A 15,960-nucleotide genomic window follows, 5' to 3' on the forward strand; every position below is an offset into this window, starting at 1 on the left:
GCGATACTGCGCCCTCTTCGAAACCTAATTTGTCATGTGCCCCCTTCGCCCGCTAGAACCTCCGGCGAGTGCCCCTCATTCGTCGCCGATCGAGGCTTTTGGGTGTTCTATGCTGGGTTGTGTTTTATCATCCCTTTCCATCTCGATCGTATCGTCGCGATGATGTTTTACGGCCGATCTTCGACACTCCAAGATTTACCAGATTTCGTTTGGCCGCCCTCCACCGTGAAGAAAAAAACAAAACCAAAATTCTTGGCGCCTGCCTAGTGCTGCCCGGCAGGTTGTCGCTGTTCCTCTTATGCTGCGGGTTTCTTTATTTGATCATGCTGTTTGTGTGTCTCTTTGTGCCTGAGTAGTCTTTTAGCTGTCACGTTAATTCTACCTTGATTGGTCCCTGCGGTGGTGGTGGCGGTGGCGGCGATGGACCGGACATTCCAGCGGGCGATCGTCTTCGGCCCGATGCCCCAGCAAAACCGGAGCTCCAGGGGAGACGAAACAAATGTCAGATGCTGTACGATGAGTAATGCTCGCATACCTGCGCAACACGAGCGCCGAGCGGTTCTTGGAATTGATTTTTATCGTCCCAACGAGATCTTAATTATATGCTTAATCTATAATTAACAAGGGCATTAGTATACGATTTGGTGCGGCTCCCTTCCGGCGGCCACCGTAAAAGCCGTGGCCACCCGCGGGACCGGGACGGATCCGATCGAGACATTTATTTATCGATCTTTTTATTGATCGGTGGCCCGGCCCGGTCGGGGTCACTGTGGCCCCCATTTCGATTCTCCGTGGGATACCGGCGATCCGGAGATTAATCGATTTATCGGTTTTCATCGCATCGACATGTGGGAGATGATAGATCTCCTCTGTGCAGGGACGGTGCAACCGAAGAGCCCGGGAACAATCTAATCTGTGCCACGCCATGCTACCTGCCCGACCGCAGGGAGAACATGTTTTTGGGGAAATTTTCCACGCTGCCTTAACGATGATTTATTCGGTAACATTTCAATTCCGACAGCGAACGACGTGAAAAAGGCAAACTTGGGCCGGCGGATCGATTGAGTGATCATTCGGCGAGAGATATCAACGTGTGGTGTTAAGACAGGAATCAAATAGAAACTTTTTCTACTCAACGCGCGCCCGTCCTAATGGATAGAAATGCCAACGCCACACGGCGAGCCGGCGGGTGCTATGCTGGCTTGTGTCCCCAGGGCGGGGTGACATCGCGCGACCTTGACGCGAGGAATTCTTCGCTCGCTAATTTATGCACCCGACCAGCCGAGCGCGAAAACGAGTCGCGCCCTGCCGACAGGCAGGCGGCGCGAACACCAAATCCGGGATTCCAATACGCGTAATAAACACCTTCACCTGAGCTTCGCCTCATGGTCCCAACCCGAAGAAGATCCGTTACTAGACAGAACGCTCGGCCGATCGACGGTTATGCCGGCCAATGTTTACATAAGCTTGCTGAGGGCTTCTTTCATTGGGGTTTGATGCGTGTTCTGGATGATCATGCTCGCCGTGCTCACCGTGGGCATCTCCACAGATCCCACGGGTTGTTTTCTTATCATCGCCTCGCGCCAGGATCCGCCCCGCCGTTGCTTTAATTGAAATCAACTCATTCAACATAATTGGATCATAACTACTGCGGCCGCGTGATCGCTGCTTTGAAGCAAGATATGAATACCGGTTGGGAACACAGCAGGACGGCGCGCATGATGATGCGGCTGAAACGCGGCATTAGCCGCAACAATGGACGTCCTGGGCGGCCCAGTCACCCAGAGCATAAGGATGTGATTAATGCGTCCGCCAAGAAGCAGCCGGGCCGCCAAGTGATCGCAAGGCAAACATATACATGCACGCCATTGTCGCTGGACGCTGATTATGATGTGGAGAAGAGCGGCCGTACAAAAAACCAAAACGGCCCGTCATCCTGGGCGGTCTCCGCCGTGGTCGTCCTGGTGGTCAAATCGGCCACCAAATCGGCCGCAGGTTGCAATCAGTCAAGCCGGGATGAAAACATTAAGACCACAGCCTCTCCCCGCCGAGCGACGAGCGTCGTGCATTTCTTTCGTGCAAAGGGTCTTGCGGGTTTACGGTATGCCAACTTTTCGCAAACCTCCTTGGGGTCTCTGGGTCGGGTCGCACTGTTCCGCCGTCCATCATTAGACGGAGAGTGTGCGGATCGGAAGAAAACAAACAACCAATAAATGAGCCTCTGCGAAAGGGTTCAACCTGGGGCCGGTGCTTCGGTTTGGGGTCCACCGTTTGTTTTTGCGTGCGGTGGTCACAAAGTGGAACGGATGGAGCCTTCCTTTTTGGCTCCGTTTTAGTTCTGCTCTTCTCGCGGCATCCCAGCAAAGGACCGCCAGGATGGCAAATTTTATCCCTGCTCCGTAGCTCCCAAAAGGGCACCCCCGGAGGTTGGTGTGCATTAAAATGTTAATAACAAAACGATGACGAGCGGCGAACACGATGCGGTGGCATGGGTGGATTCTCAGCCGCCGTGGCCACTCGTGTCTGTCTGTGTGCTGGTGGTCTTGTTATTTTTATTGCGCCTTTCGGCTTTTTGGAGATGATGCCGACAGCATCATGTGCTTGTCGCTACCCATTGTGCGGCCATCATCCGTGCGGCTTCTGAGACGGCCGCTACGAAGGTCCTTGATTGCCCGGCACTCGGCCAGTGATGGATGGGCGTTCCGGCCGGCGTACTTTATCCGGCTTCAAGCGACCGACGGGAATCGATTTTACGGGCCGCCAACGGCCCTTCAGCTTGTTACGGTTTGTGAGTTTTGTGTTTGCCATTGAACGAGGCCACGAGACGATTGTTTGATTATGCGGCAGACGGGGACCACAAGAAGAAAGCCAAAAAAACAGAATTAAGTCATAAAATAAATGCCTCTCCGAGGCCAGGCACTGAACGAATCACGAGGAAAGCGAACGACACGATCGCCCAATCCAGCCACGAGACCTGATTTTTGGGTTTCAACGCCCTTTTATCGGCTTCTTGCAGACACAGGCATCCTTACAATCCGTTTTGATCGCCGTGACAGTCATTAACTAATGATCATTGCGTTCTTTTCAATGTTGCTGATCGCGCATGATAATCATACGGCTGTGGATCAAGTTATTAGCTCGTGACGTCTTCCTTTCGTGTCGGGCTTGGGTTTCAACCGTTTGCCAACTGTGCGGATGACCTTAAGGAAATTTGAAAAAGGAATAATTGGAAGCGGTTATGCGAATGATCATAACTCAAGGCGCTGAGAGCATGTGATCGCCAGCTGACGTCAAGTATGTTTATGTTAAAGTAAGCAGTACCATTACTGGCAAACTGCTAGCTCATGTGGTTAGTGTCGTAGTGATCATGAAAGGAGTGGTGATCATTTGTTGTCCTGAATCGAACGACATTCTTGACCCCTCGTAAGAGCGAGTAGGGGATCCAAGGATCGGTTGCCTTCAGCCGGTGGCCAGATTATCATTTATTACCGCTTCTTACCTCGGGATGCTGGAACCGCAGGACCAAACGATGTGCAACGAATTCCGTTGTTCGCTTGAATGTGGGCCCCTGCAGCGCGCAATCGCGCTGGGCTTTTTGAAGGATCGGGTACCCGGACCAAATTGAATACAAATTACCCGATTTATTGGGGCTTTATCGTTATTTATGCGCCCTCTCGCGCGGCAATATGACAGTTTCGTAGCGAAGAAGGTGGCTTCGGATCCGAAATCCATTAACCGCGCCTCGCGGTCGCCACGACCTGCCAAACCCATCGTTTGTTTTCCCTTAATGAATGCAAATACCTTTCAGGCAGGCGGAGGAGCCACCGGAGGCCCGATAAAGCTTTTAGCGGTTCGCGGTATGGCCGTGCCGATTTCTGCATATTTTCTCTGCGCCTTTTCCGTCTCTATTTGTGTCCGCGTGTCTACCGCGCATTGTGTGCGCGCATTTTTTCGTTTCTTAATCCGGTGATATTAATTTGTTTTGGCGAGTTTGTGGCTTCCGGAATTAAAATCAATCTCGCTAGTGGAAAACTCACGCCGGGGAGTGAAAAAAGTGTGCGAATAAAAGAAGCTTTGCCTTCAGCCGCTGCCGTTTGCCATCCTGATGGATTTGCCGCCACCATCGTCACCACCGTCGCCCGGCGTTCCCCGGGGTCGGTTGGCTCGTTTGAAGATTTATGCCTCCACCGGTCACACCGATACACAAACGGCACCGACGGTAATGGATTATTCGGAATTTCGTTGATTCGCTGAACCTTTATAGGCGAGTTCCTTTCACATTTATAGAAATAATGGAATTCAATTTGCAGCTTCGTTTATTCGCGCACCGGATTCCGGAATGGCTGGGTTTTGCCCCGGGGCTAACTGGGCTAGCAACAGGCCCACGCTGCGACGCCGCGATGGTTGCGACATTATTCGGCGTGTGAGCTGCATTTTCGCATTAAAATAAAACATCACTTCGTTTATGTTCGGCTGTTGCGGGGCAATTCGTTGCTTCTTTAATGGGGTTTCCATACATTTTGGCCGACGGACCACCAAGAAGGTGAGCCGGAGAGACCCCAAGACCTACAAAAAAATGCGAAACAACAATAAGAAACAAAACTCGCCGAACGATAAACACGATCCGGTTTCCCGGATCGGCGACATCGTCATTTTGCGCGAGATTTGGTCAATCGATGCCCGCGAACCGGAGCACAGCTGCAAAGTCGCCTCTCGTGGGCTGTGGGACGGTCGGGCAGGACGGCAGGGAAACACATTACCAGCGGGCCGCGCTGACCGTCGCTGGTCGCACGGCTCATAAAGCTTGATGAACATGTTGATCTTTTTGGGGTGAAATTTATTGAAATCCATTCGGAAAAGCCGTCGGCGAGCAACAACAGCAAGGCCAGTGGAAGGCATTAGGACGGCTGAGCGGACACCGGACCGAAGGAGGGCACGGGGCTGAGTGAGAAACCCCATTACGCATTCCAACGGAGCCATTTGGGAGCGTCGTTAATTCCCGTGCCGAGCGAAGGATTTGCCGCGGCATCTGCGCGCCCCGAAGACCGCGAACGCTAATTTCTCTTGACATCTTGTGACGAGCACAAGGCCGCGGTCCGACGGGCCTTATCTTGCGGCACTTGACGTCCCCACGAGCCCGCCAGACTGCTCGACTCGATTGCTCGCTCGCCGTTGGCATTGATAAGCCTCTGGTCTCTCGCTTCCGCATGATCTCGGATTTATCTGCCCATAATCTCCTCATGTTTCTGCTTCTCTCGAGAGAGAGAACGCGACAGAGGGAGAGAGAGAGAGAGAGATGAGGAGAATAGAAAAATAGTAACGCTCCGTCTCCACGACGGCTAGCGCGAACAAGCTACAGCCACAGGCCACAGGCCACCGGCCGTCGTCGGAAGTTTATAGGGGACAAAATATGAATTCATAAGTTATACACTTTTAATGAGGCCTGCGCGAACCGGTTGGTGGTTGTGGCCAGCCCGGTCGTGCCGGGCCCCGGGGTGGTTTGATTTTGTTTACCAAACCGAAACTACACGCAGGCCGCACGCATGCACGCACGCAGTTCTCCTACGCCATCATCGCGCTGCGGAACCTTTTTCGGGCAGTTTTTACGCAACCTGCCCGTGCAGCGGCACCGGCAGGTCTGCAGTCGCCAGGTTGCGGAGCTCGAGAGCCCCATAAACGAAGGCAAAACAAACCATAAACTAGCGATTGGCGGGGTGACCAGGCAGACCAGGTCAACATTGTAAACCGAAGGACACATGTTATCAGTATTAGCTTTAGCTTAGACTAGACAAAGTTAGAATTTGTGGCAAACGGTAGACAATTAGGTACTTCGGTGTCGCTAGAGCAGACGCTGAGGACCGGGAACCGGGATACACTCGTAGCATAGCGAGAACAAAATGCAAGCCTGTGCGTAATAATGGTCCGAAAGGAGTTGGGCATTCACTGTGAGACCTACGACAACATAGATCGAGAAAAAGGTCAATACTCCTATGAGTTTAACGGACAGAGTTGCTTAGCGAAGGGGCCGACTCGTGGGCCGTTTTGCATCATCGGCAGGGCAACGCCAAGAATCGTTTTAAGGTTTGTTTGCTCAGTTCTGTTCGAGGCGTGAGATTTATTTATCTGTTTGGCCGTTCCGAGGGCCCGCGACACAAACGCTTCAGTGAGCCAAAGTCACGAAACTAATTTGCCGCTGCTAGGCACCGAACGATCCGTCGTCGGGTTAGTCGGGCTCCGGGCATCGGGGCCAATCATGCGAAAGCATAACCATTGTCGTTATTACAGCGATCCCCGGGACAGAGCCACGATAGTTAATTCCCTCGGGTCTCTCGGCCAAGCGCGACTCTTCGCGTTCAGCTGTTTGGCAAGCCATTGCTTAGCCGCCCAGAGGAAGAGTGGTTATGATAAAGCGAAAGTGTTTTCTTGTTTTGGCTCGTAACTTTATTTGCTTTCCTGAAAAACACACAAACCGAAGCGGCCACCCAAAAAAGAAACAAATAAAATAAAAAGGAACCCCTCCACTCACGTGCCATGTCTGCCAAGTGGAATGATAAATTTTGCCTCATAAATAAAGAACAAATTTGAGATTTAGCATACGAGCATTTCTCACTCTCTCGCTCTGCGCCGCGGACTCTTTCGCGCCATGTTTGGTTTTTTTTTGTTTCCGTCGGATAACGTATTTCTCTCAGCGAGGCTGAGGTCCTGTTGCCATGTTGGCGGATCAGTCCACGAAGGAAAAGTTTATAAATAAAGTGGCCAATGTTTCGTATATTAACAAATGGATGGCCCTACTGGATATCACCTGTCCCGGTGGGGCCTGGCGTGACGCTCGGGAGGTCACTTGGATAGATTGACCAACGCAAGCCGGCACAGCGCACCGCTAGCCAAGCGCCAGCAGGCCCGATGGCGCAACGTCTCGGCGGCCGCAAATTCTCCCGGAATTCGACGAATTCCGCCAGCGGCAGACTAGTTGGGGGATGAAACGATGTTCAGTTTGGCTTCTCGAGTCCGTCCCGCCTTTGTTGGAGTGATAATATTTTATCGTTAACGAGGTAGTCGGCCACTGCGCTGCGGACGGGTGATACCACGCGTGTCGACGCGCACGACAGCGGCGGCGACGATGATTATGATGATGGCGAAAACAAACCACAAAGCTTTTTCCAGGGAGGAATGCGAAATCTTTTGCGCCACTTCATTTGAGCAAGAAAAGGAAACAACGAAGTCAATCAAGAAAACAGAAATGCCTCGAAACGAAAACCAAAAACAAGCAGCGTTAGTCGTAGACCTCATCGCTAAAATCACCAAACCGCATTTCGTGAATATTCTCACCAGCACGATCGCTGCTGGTCCCGGGGGCAGCAACCGCAGACGTATTGGATGATGGAGATCCTCTACGAGCTGGGTGATTTAAAAATGGCCCCTACTACTGGGCGGCTGAGCGGTGAGCGCGTGCCATACCCTGATCCGTTGTGCAGCGAGTGACACGGGCACAGTTGCTCCCTCGTTGGATGTCCCATTGGGCCATGGCCCAGGTTTTGCTGATTGTCGTGATTCGCGTAGTTCACGATAAGCTTTTTCCGTTCTTATTCGATCGCATAGTCTCCTTCCGTTTCGGCCTTCGATTGCCCCTGGCCCTACTTTGGGCCGCAGGTTGGCGATGCCTTCACGCAGCGCATCAAAGCGAAAACTGGACTCGGCAAGCCTTTGACGGCCTTTGAGTAAGATGGCGAGATGGCTAATTTATGATAAACATCTCCATAAAACCAATAAAAATCAAATAATTTCCCGCACCGCGAGCGCGCCATCTCACAAAGTAACATTTCAACAAAATAGGAGCTTTTGTTCCTTCGCTTGGAGAGTTGGTAAATTAATTTGAAGACTCCACCCAACGCCGGAGGACGCGTGGGTTGCGAGATAACATCTGCGGCCAATGTTGGCGGGCGAGAACAAATTAGTTGACGGGGTGATACAGTTTCGAACGGACCAGTCCGGCTCGTCCGTAGCGGTTGGCTCCCCGTGGGGGGCTCTTTTCGATCTGCTTCGGGATTAAGGCGTTCTGCGTGGCACAGGGGATCATTACAGCGGGATGCATACCGGACGCAGCCTCGGGATCAGCCACCTCATCGAAGGCGCTTACTGACCATCAGACAAGGGGTTCACAAGCGCGATGAGTTTGCTAAATTGGGATGACATATTATAATGACATTATCATATTTTAGGCAGTTATTGTTTTCTGAAGTGTGGGTTTCTTGTTATTAACCACTTCATTCTTATCCTGGAACATTTCTCTGTCCCTCTTTCTCTCCGTTTGGCCTTTTCTATCAACTTCTATATCTGCTGAAACTCAACCTCATTTCTTTGCCCGAAAATCGTGTGTGGTTTGTGAGAGGTGGGTCGTTATCGGGGTCCAGAAGCCGGGTTCTGCTAACACCGAACTGGCATTCCAACCAAGCATCCCGAACCCGGACATCCCGGAGCTTTATTCCATAAGTTAATCGGACTATCAAATCTGCTCCTCCGATCGCCCCGGTCATAACGGAGGTTCTTTGCGTGCCATAGTTCCGATAGCATCGGACGCCTTCCTCGCCGTGTGCGGTCGAACGGATTGAGACGAACACTAATGTCTTCACAATGGAGTGGCCTTTTTGCGCTGAATTGCCCCAAACAGGCTGGAATTATAGGAAGTCAAAGGAATCAACATGTATGGCTGAAATTAATCTTCTAATATCATGACCAACAGAGAAATGGGCGTAGTTCTTAAATGTTTCCCAAAAATTCTCGTTTAGCTGCTTCTTAGCCGTAAAAATCATTTAAGAAGTGCACCAAATGAACCTTTTTTTTTGTTAGTTTCGTTCACTTGAATTCAAGTGGTTGAAGTTGGTTCTTGTTTCTTTTTGTTGATTAATCAGCGGAACGGATTTCAGCGGCCCACCGCAAAGAGCAGAGGAGAACAAGCTTTTCTTCTGACACATTGTTTCAATCCGATCGACATCTGCGGCGGGCATCTTGAAGTCCGCGGTTTTGAAGGCACCGTCGATCGCTGGCGATCCAACGAAAAATGGGACCAGCCTACCGTCCGCGGGTCGATTAGTGGAGCCAGTGAAGAAAAAAGGGCCTTAAAAGCTTGTACGAGCCGCATCGCCCGGCTTCGGACCGTATCGCGGGAATTATCTTCTATCCACCGGTGGTGGCAGTGGTCAGCGCCGAGAACAAACAATCTCGGACCGAACTTGTTGGAGATGGACTGTGCGCGAACGTGAAACATGCAATTAAGATATAAAGTAAAAATCTGTTCCCCGTCTTTCCCAGCCATGGCCAGTCGAGCCAATCCCAGCGCCATAAAATAAAGAGGGCCAGAACAGGTGGGGGGAGACTGCCCGGAACAAAAAAGACAACCGGCCCGACAAGGCGCATGTAACTAACCGTTTTTTGCAGAACACAGAAACCCGGAGAAAAGAGAAAGAAGCGATACTTCCCGAACACGAAGTCCAAGTCCAGTCGCTGTCGGTGGTCCTTCTGATGCGTTACTCACGACCGCGTCCTGCGTCGATCGCCAGAAGCAAGGCGGGGACAGGGAGACAGGGAGCGCTGGCTGCAGTCGGGTTAGGTCGACAGGTTCATGCAATCCCGCGTCGAACCTCCCAGTCCCTTGTTTGGAGAAGGGTTCGCCAGGATTTGCCTTCTTGCTGTTGTTCGCCCCTATTGTTTTAAGAAGTCAATAAAACACTGAAAAGGCCTTCCGGGGGAACGGAGCGAAACGGAACCTCCTTCAGAAACATGTCCACCGTTCTTGCCACACGCGTGTGGCATTGTTTTTCGCCCGAGGTTCGGATGGAATGTTATTTGCCTTTCCAATTTTCCTTCTCGCCCTTCCTTCGGAGGCTGCAGACTGGCGCTCTTTTTATTCGAAACTTTTGACTCTGTTTTATTTAAGTTGGGTTTAATTCGAGGAAAAGTACGAGTGCTGCGGCCGCTCCTCAAAAGGCTCCCCAGGCAAGCTGCAACAATCTTCGGGCCATCCACGGCCACGCTACCGGTCTTTAAGCCGCCGTAATCCCGAGTTCCCGAACCCGCTTGCCGAGAATGCGGTGGGCTGGTGTTCATGTGGCGCGCCGAACAAAGATGGCGTCGCTTGGCAACGTGTCCGGTTCAGCTGGCGTCGCTGGTGGGCAATCGATGGTGGTTCTACAGTGAGTCGATCAAACCGATCACCGGGCCGCCGCGATGGCCACCATTATTTGCGCAAACTTTCTCTAGATCGTCGCGTTGTGCGTGTTGACGTTTCACAGGCCGCGTTCCTTTGCGCGGGGGCTGCAGATATGGACCGCAAACGCTTGCCTTTGGTGAGCCCGATTTGCGCCCGAGGAATTCGTTACATGAGCAACCGAAGTTGGAAAAAACGCGCCAGCCGCTCGACTAAATGTCAGCGGCCGGCGGTTGTCGCCGCGGTTTGTGCGGAATCCGCCCGTAGGACGGACGCCACATTGTTATTACGGCGTATTCTAGTTTTTTTTTCTCTTTTCGTGTGACTCTGGCCTTGACCAAATCTGTCAACAGCCGGGTAGGCAGGCGAGCAGACGGGGTGAGTTTGCGCCACCGACGGGGACGATTATAAAATCGATTTAAAATAGATGAAGATTGATTAACTGCGGGTTGCGTCGAGAGCTAGAGCCTTGCGTTGAGGACCGGGACGGAGCGGGGGATCGAAACACCCACGCACACCGGCTCCGAACCACAGCGAGTCGGTTGTGGTCCTGCGAGATTTATGCCGACCCCACCCGTGATCCACACGGCGCGGGTAGCTCCGATGATGTTTTACATATTTTCTCATTCAATTCCGCCCGACATTGAACTTGTCAACTCCGTGAACGCGCACCGTACGGAGGTTGAGTTGAGGCCGTACGTGTAATTTTGGCACAAACAAGCCCCAAGCCTCGAGTGGCCCTCCCTCTCGAGGGGTTGCCTTCAATCATTCATCTTTTCTTTCCGGTTTCCTTGCAGGTTGTCGGCTCAACGGGCAGAAGGTGTTGGGTGAGGCCACCCTCAGTGAAGATCCGTGCGTGAAGTGTACCTGCGCCGGTCACAAGTTGACGTGTGCCAAAAAGTCTTGTCCGGTGCTGCAGTGTCCACTGTCGAAGCAGATTCGCACGCCCGGTGAGTGCTGCCCCAAGTGTGCCGAGCGGCGCGAGGAGATCAACCGCGGGTCGCCGATGTGCATCATGGCGAAGGCGGTCCATTTCCCGGGAAAGCCCTACAAGGGCGATCAGTGTTCGAACTGCACCTGCCAAAACGGCACGTCGGTGTGTGAGAAGAGCACTTGCCCGATACTGGAGTGCGCGGTGGAGGATCAAATGCGCGAACCGGGCGAATGCTGCCCGTCCTGTCCGATGCCGGCCGAGTTCCGCAGCACGTGCACGGCAGCCGGGAAAGTGTATCAGGTAGGCACACGATCCAGTCACTGTTGGATCATTGTTTGCTAGTGATTTATGGAGAGACTTTAATGCTTCTGTTCTCGCTTCTCCTTTCCCGCCTGGAAGAACAACGAAACCTGGAGCCTGAACGCGTGCACCTCGTGCGAGTGCCGGGCGGGCGAGGTACGCTGCGCCAACATCCAGTGTCCGAAGAAAAAGTGTGGCCCCAACGAAACGCTGCTGACGGCGGCCAACGAGTGCTGTCCACGGTGCGTCGAAAGCCCGGGCGTTTGCACCGTTTTCGGTGATCCGCACTACAAAACGTTCGACGGCAACTTCTACAGCTTCCAGGGCTCGTGTAAGTACCAGCTGACGGCGGACTGCGTCGGGCACTCGTTCTCGATCCGCGTTACGAACGACGCGCGGATGACCAAGTACTCGTCGTGGACGAAAACGGTCACTCTGAAGCTGGACGGCGTGAAGGTGAATCTGGGCCACCGCATGCGGGTCAAGGTGAACGGAACGCGCGTCGAGCCACCGTACAAGCTGAACCAGACGCTCGACATTTACCGCAGCGACGACGGGACGGAAGTGGTCGTCGAGACCGGGCTGGGCGTGAAGCTGTCTTGGGATGGGTTCAACTTCATCCAGGTGCAGGTACCGACGGAGTACAAGGGGAAGCTGTGCGGACTTTGCGGCAACTACAACAGCGTCTTCCGGGACGATCTGTTCACGCGCGGTGGTCTCAACATGACGCACAATGTGTGGCGCTTTGCGCGATCGTGGGCCGTCGGTGGTCCGAAAGCGTGCACGAGACAGCGCAAGAAGGAACTGGCCGCTCGCAACCCGCAGTGCAAGACGAAAAAGTTCTTCACCTTCTGCAAGGCGCTCCGGACGGCGGAAGTGTTCGGACGCTGCAACTCGCTGCTCAACCCGGACAACTACTTCGAGTCGTGCAAGTTCGACATGTGCGAGTGTCCCCATCGGCAGTGCTACTGTGACAGCATGGCGGCCTACGCTCACGAGTGTATCCGGCAGGGTGTGCAGCTGCCCGACTGGCGCACGCTGACTAGCTGTGGCCGAAACGCGACCATTAGTGCTTCAGCTGCGGCCGCTGCGGTGGCTCAGGTGCAGAAGCAACTGCTCGAGCAGAATGCCATCAGCAAGAACGTCATCCACCGGCATCCGAAGAAACTGAGGCGACCACCGAAGCTGCTCGACATCGAAGAACCGGTCCAACTGCAACAACAACCACAACAGCATCATCCGCAGCACCACCGGTTACACCATCAGCTCTACCAGCACCACCAGCAGCTGTTGCAGCAGAACATCATCTCCACCCGGCCAGTCAGTGCCAACCGCCGGACACCACCCCCGTTGCAGCGCTAGGTTCTGATTGTGTTCCGCGGGAACTGTCCACGGGCCTGTCTGCAGCACTGGTTGCTGCATTCGATTGTCACTCACGAAGTGCTTCTCAGAGTCGGTCGCGGTAATAGTGCTGCCCTCGAGCTGTCCACGTGTATCGCTTCCGACTCCTCGAGCCCGTAAAGTTCGTAGTTTGTACACCCCTTCTCCCGTTTTCTTGCTTCCTATATACAGCAGTCGAGTCTTTTTCGAATAAGTTCACCATTGTACATATTAGTTGCCGTTAGCGCAGGCAAACGGACCGCCATCGAACAAACCGCAAATAGAAAATCAACAATGAATCTGAAACCAGTGGAAATCTCAAGCTATACCAGCGCCGGCCAGTGCTGCCGGTTGGTAGAGGTCGGAAGATACCTGGCACGTGTCCCACTCTCGAAAACCATCCCAAATTGTTCTTCTTTGTTTGGTTTACATTCCCGTAAAGGATGTTTTTATGTTCCCCTCTAGCATTCCCGTATCCGATCCGCTTCGATGTCGGTTGTTCAGGTTTTATTTCATTTCTTGTTTATTTCTCTGTTCAATTTAAGGCTTAGATTTTACTTGTGTGTTTTCATTTTCATAATTTTATTACGTCCCTTTCTGTACTACCGCTTAGTAATCTTATTATCCTATTTGTAATGGTTATGAATAAGAGTACATTTATCGTTAGATTGATTATTTCTTACTCTAGTTAACGTTTAAGATGAGTTACAACTGCTACTGTTAGGAATACGCGTACTTCGATTTGTAACATTCATCAGTATTTATTTTCCTCTTAATTGTTTACGTTGTGGGAAAAGAAAATGCGCATGGAAAGTGATGTGAAAGCCGCCGAGTGAAGCCAGAACCATTAAAGAAACAAACAAATAGAAGGGCTCGTGTAGAAAGTAAAGTGGCCTTTGCTTTTGCCTCTTCAGAAAACGTAGCCTACGAACGACTAACGCTGTAGTTGTGACTGAAATCGATCCAAGCAGCCACCATTTCGGTGTCATTTCGATGGCGTTTAGTTCACGAAAGAGTAATCAGCCTTCCAAGAAAATCCGCTCAGTGAGTGGGCATCGTCTCTCTTTCCGTAATTGAACATCCTTTTGCAGAAACGAAAGTAGCTTTTCCTTCTATTTTGAAACACTCTCTCTCAACGAGTACGTCCTACAAGTTGACAACATTCCATAAACCAAACCTTCGGGTACATCAACTTTCGCCAAACCGTGCCAAACCCAAAGGCGATCCGAAATACTCTACTTTAACACCATGTTTAATGTTTGATTTCTGTAATTTACTTCTAGCTGAACTTTCTTATTTAAAAAAATGTTTTCCTTTTCAACGCAAACACGGCATCTCGAACAAAAACAACATTTAGCAATTCTTAAAATGAGCTTTGAAAAATCTTTAGCAAAGAGACGTGAATAGGCCGGAAGGCCATTAAAACGAACTGGAAAGTCCAACGATACCCAGCAATTCTCCAGTGAAAATACTTCAAATGTTTGAGGTAGGTAGGAAGTATTATAGAAACAGCAACGCTCGCACGTAAAAGGTTACGTAACAAAACACTTAGAAGAAAGCGGCTAGGGTTTATAGATGAGCGCAATGTGATCTCGTGAGTGAATTAGATAAATGAATTTGATTGTCACAGGTGTTCGGGAGAACGAGGATAGGAATACGAAGAATAATACACAAACCAGCTAACATTAATAATGTCGTTTTACTACTTAAAATTGTTGTTATGCCTAAAGTAGTTGAGAGAAAAACCACGTGCTTAAGACAAACGGAAATCTGTCCCAACAGCACGAAACGTTGAAAACAACGTAGCAAAAGAACAAACTATTACAATGTACGCAATCGTTGAGGCACACCAACTACTAACGAGTGAAAGTCCCTCGCTGTGCAGGAGACACGAAAGATGGGTTTTAAAATGTAGTAGGAGTTTGTTTTAAATATTTCTCATGGTTCCTACGCTTGAATACATGCTTATGTATAAAAACAACTACACCACATTCATAATCGCGTACTTGCTGGCACACATTTACGCCCTTAGATGCATAAAAGCCGAGTTATGGATGTCATTGTATCGTCCATTTGAATTGTTTCCTTTTTTCAATGGCCCAAACCAATAAGTGGTCGCTGGAAAGAACAATGTAGCAAAGAAAATGAATGAGAATGAGAAAATAGGTGAGCCAACCGCTGATTTGTTGTTGCAACTGATAAGCCTTATGCGTTAAAGTTACGTATTGCAAGAAGCAATGAAAGGTTCTGCATCGAAAATATGTAACCGTTGTATTCAAATGTAATGAGAGCAGAAAAGTATGCCAGTACTCGCTTTGTGAGAAGATTCGTGTTCAATACGACAACGCAAACTATCAATGGAGAGCGAAATCTACTACGCATGATAAGAGTGATATCGAAAACACACTCACAGACACACACCCATACACCGTGAACACACAATGACCAACAATAATACAATGAATTTAAAAAAAAACTTTCTGCGTTTGTTGTTTTATTGTTCACTTTCAGGCAAAAAAAAGTAAACCAATCAATAATAATGATAAATCACGTATTAATTCCCTTTCCAATTCCCTTTGTTTTCTTGGAAAAGTTATTTTTCTATAATCTCGGAAAAGTTGCCCATCATGGAAATATTTCACCCGTTTGCGGATAACGCTTGGTTGTGGTGAAATGTTTCAAAGCGTTTCTGCCGCGGACCGGAGCTTTTTCAATTTGAAACCGTTTTGTTGCTTCGTTAGTTCTATTAATCCACAAGCTTAAAAACATTGTAGATTATCACTGATTCGGATACTAAAACGGAATTCTAAGCTAGTGTTATGATTTTTCAATGTTTTATTGTTTCGTAGATTTTCTCCACTCATCGGTTGTTCTCGGATTTAGTATAATTATTGAATAGCTACGAAGACGAGTTATGATATGTATGCGTTTGTATGTTCGTTTGCTTGCTTTTAGTACTTGTAGTAGAGATTCGAAATAGAGATATGTTTCTTTCCGTTGTTGGTTTCATTACTGTCTCTTCCCAGAGCGTTCTGGTGTCGTCAATCGATAGGACGAAGGTTTGCAGCACGTTGTATGCTTTTCACATTTTACAGAATTCACATTTTTACACTGAAATAAACCTGTTCCGAAGCGGGAAGAG

General features: G+C 50.4%; 1 protein-coding gene across 1 annotated transcript in view; it reads left to right on the forward strand.

Moving 5' to 3' along the window:
- The window catches only part of LOC131216038 (BMP-binding endothelial regulator protein), a 43,179-nt gene extending 27,930 nt beyond the window's left edge, over positions 1-15,249 (forward strand). Inside the window, exons 6-7 of the mRNA XM_058210436.1 lie at positions 11,002-11,438; positions 11,538-15,249. Of these exons, the coding sequence (XP_058066419.1) occupies positions 11,002-11,438; positions 11,538-12,800 (1,700 nt within the window). The 3' untranslated portion in view covers positions 12,801-15,249. The remainder of the gene's footprint in view (positions 1-11,001; positions 11,439-11,537) is intronic.
- Positions 15,250-15,960: the final 711 nt, after the last annotated feature.

Source organism: Anopheles bellator, chromosome 1, assembly GCF_943735745.2.
Source record: "Anopheles bellator chromosome 1, idAnoBellAS_SP24_06.2, whole genome shotgun sequence".
NCBI lineage: Eukaryota > Metazoa > Arthropoda > Insecta > Diptera > Culicidae > Anopheles > Anopheles bellator.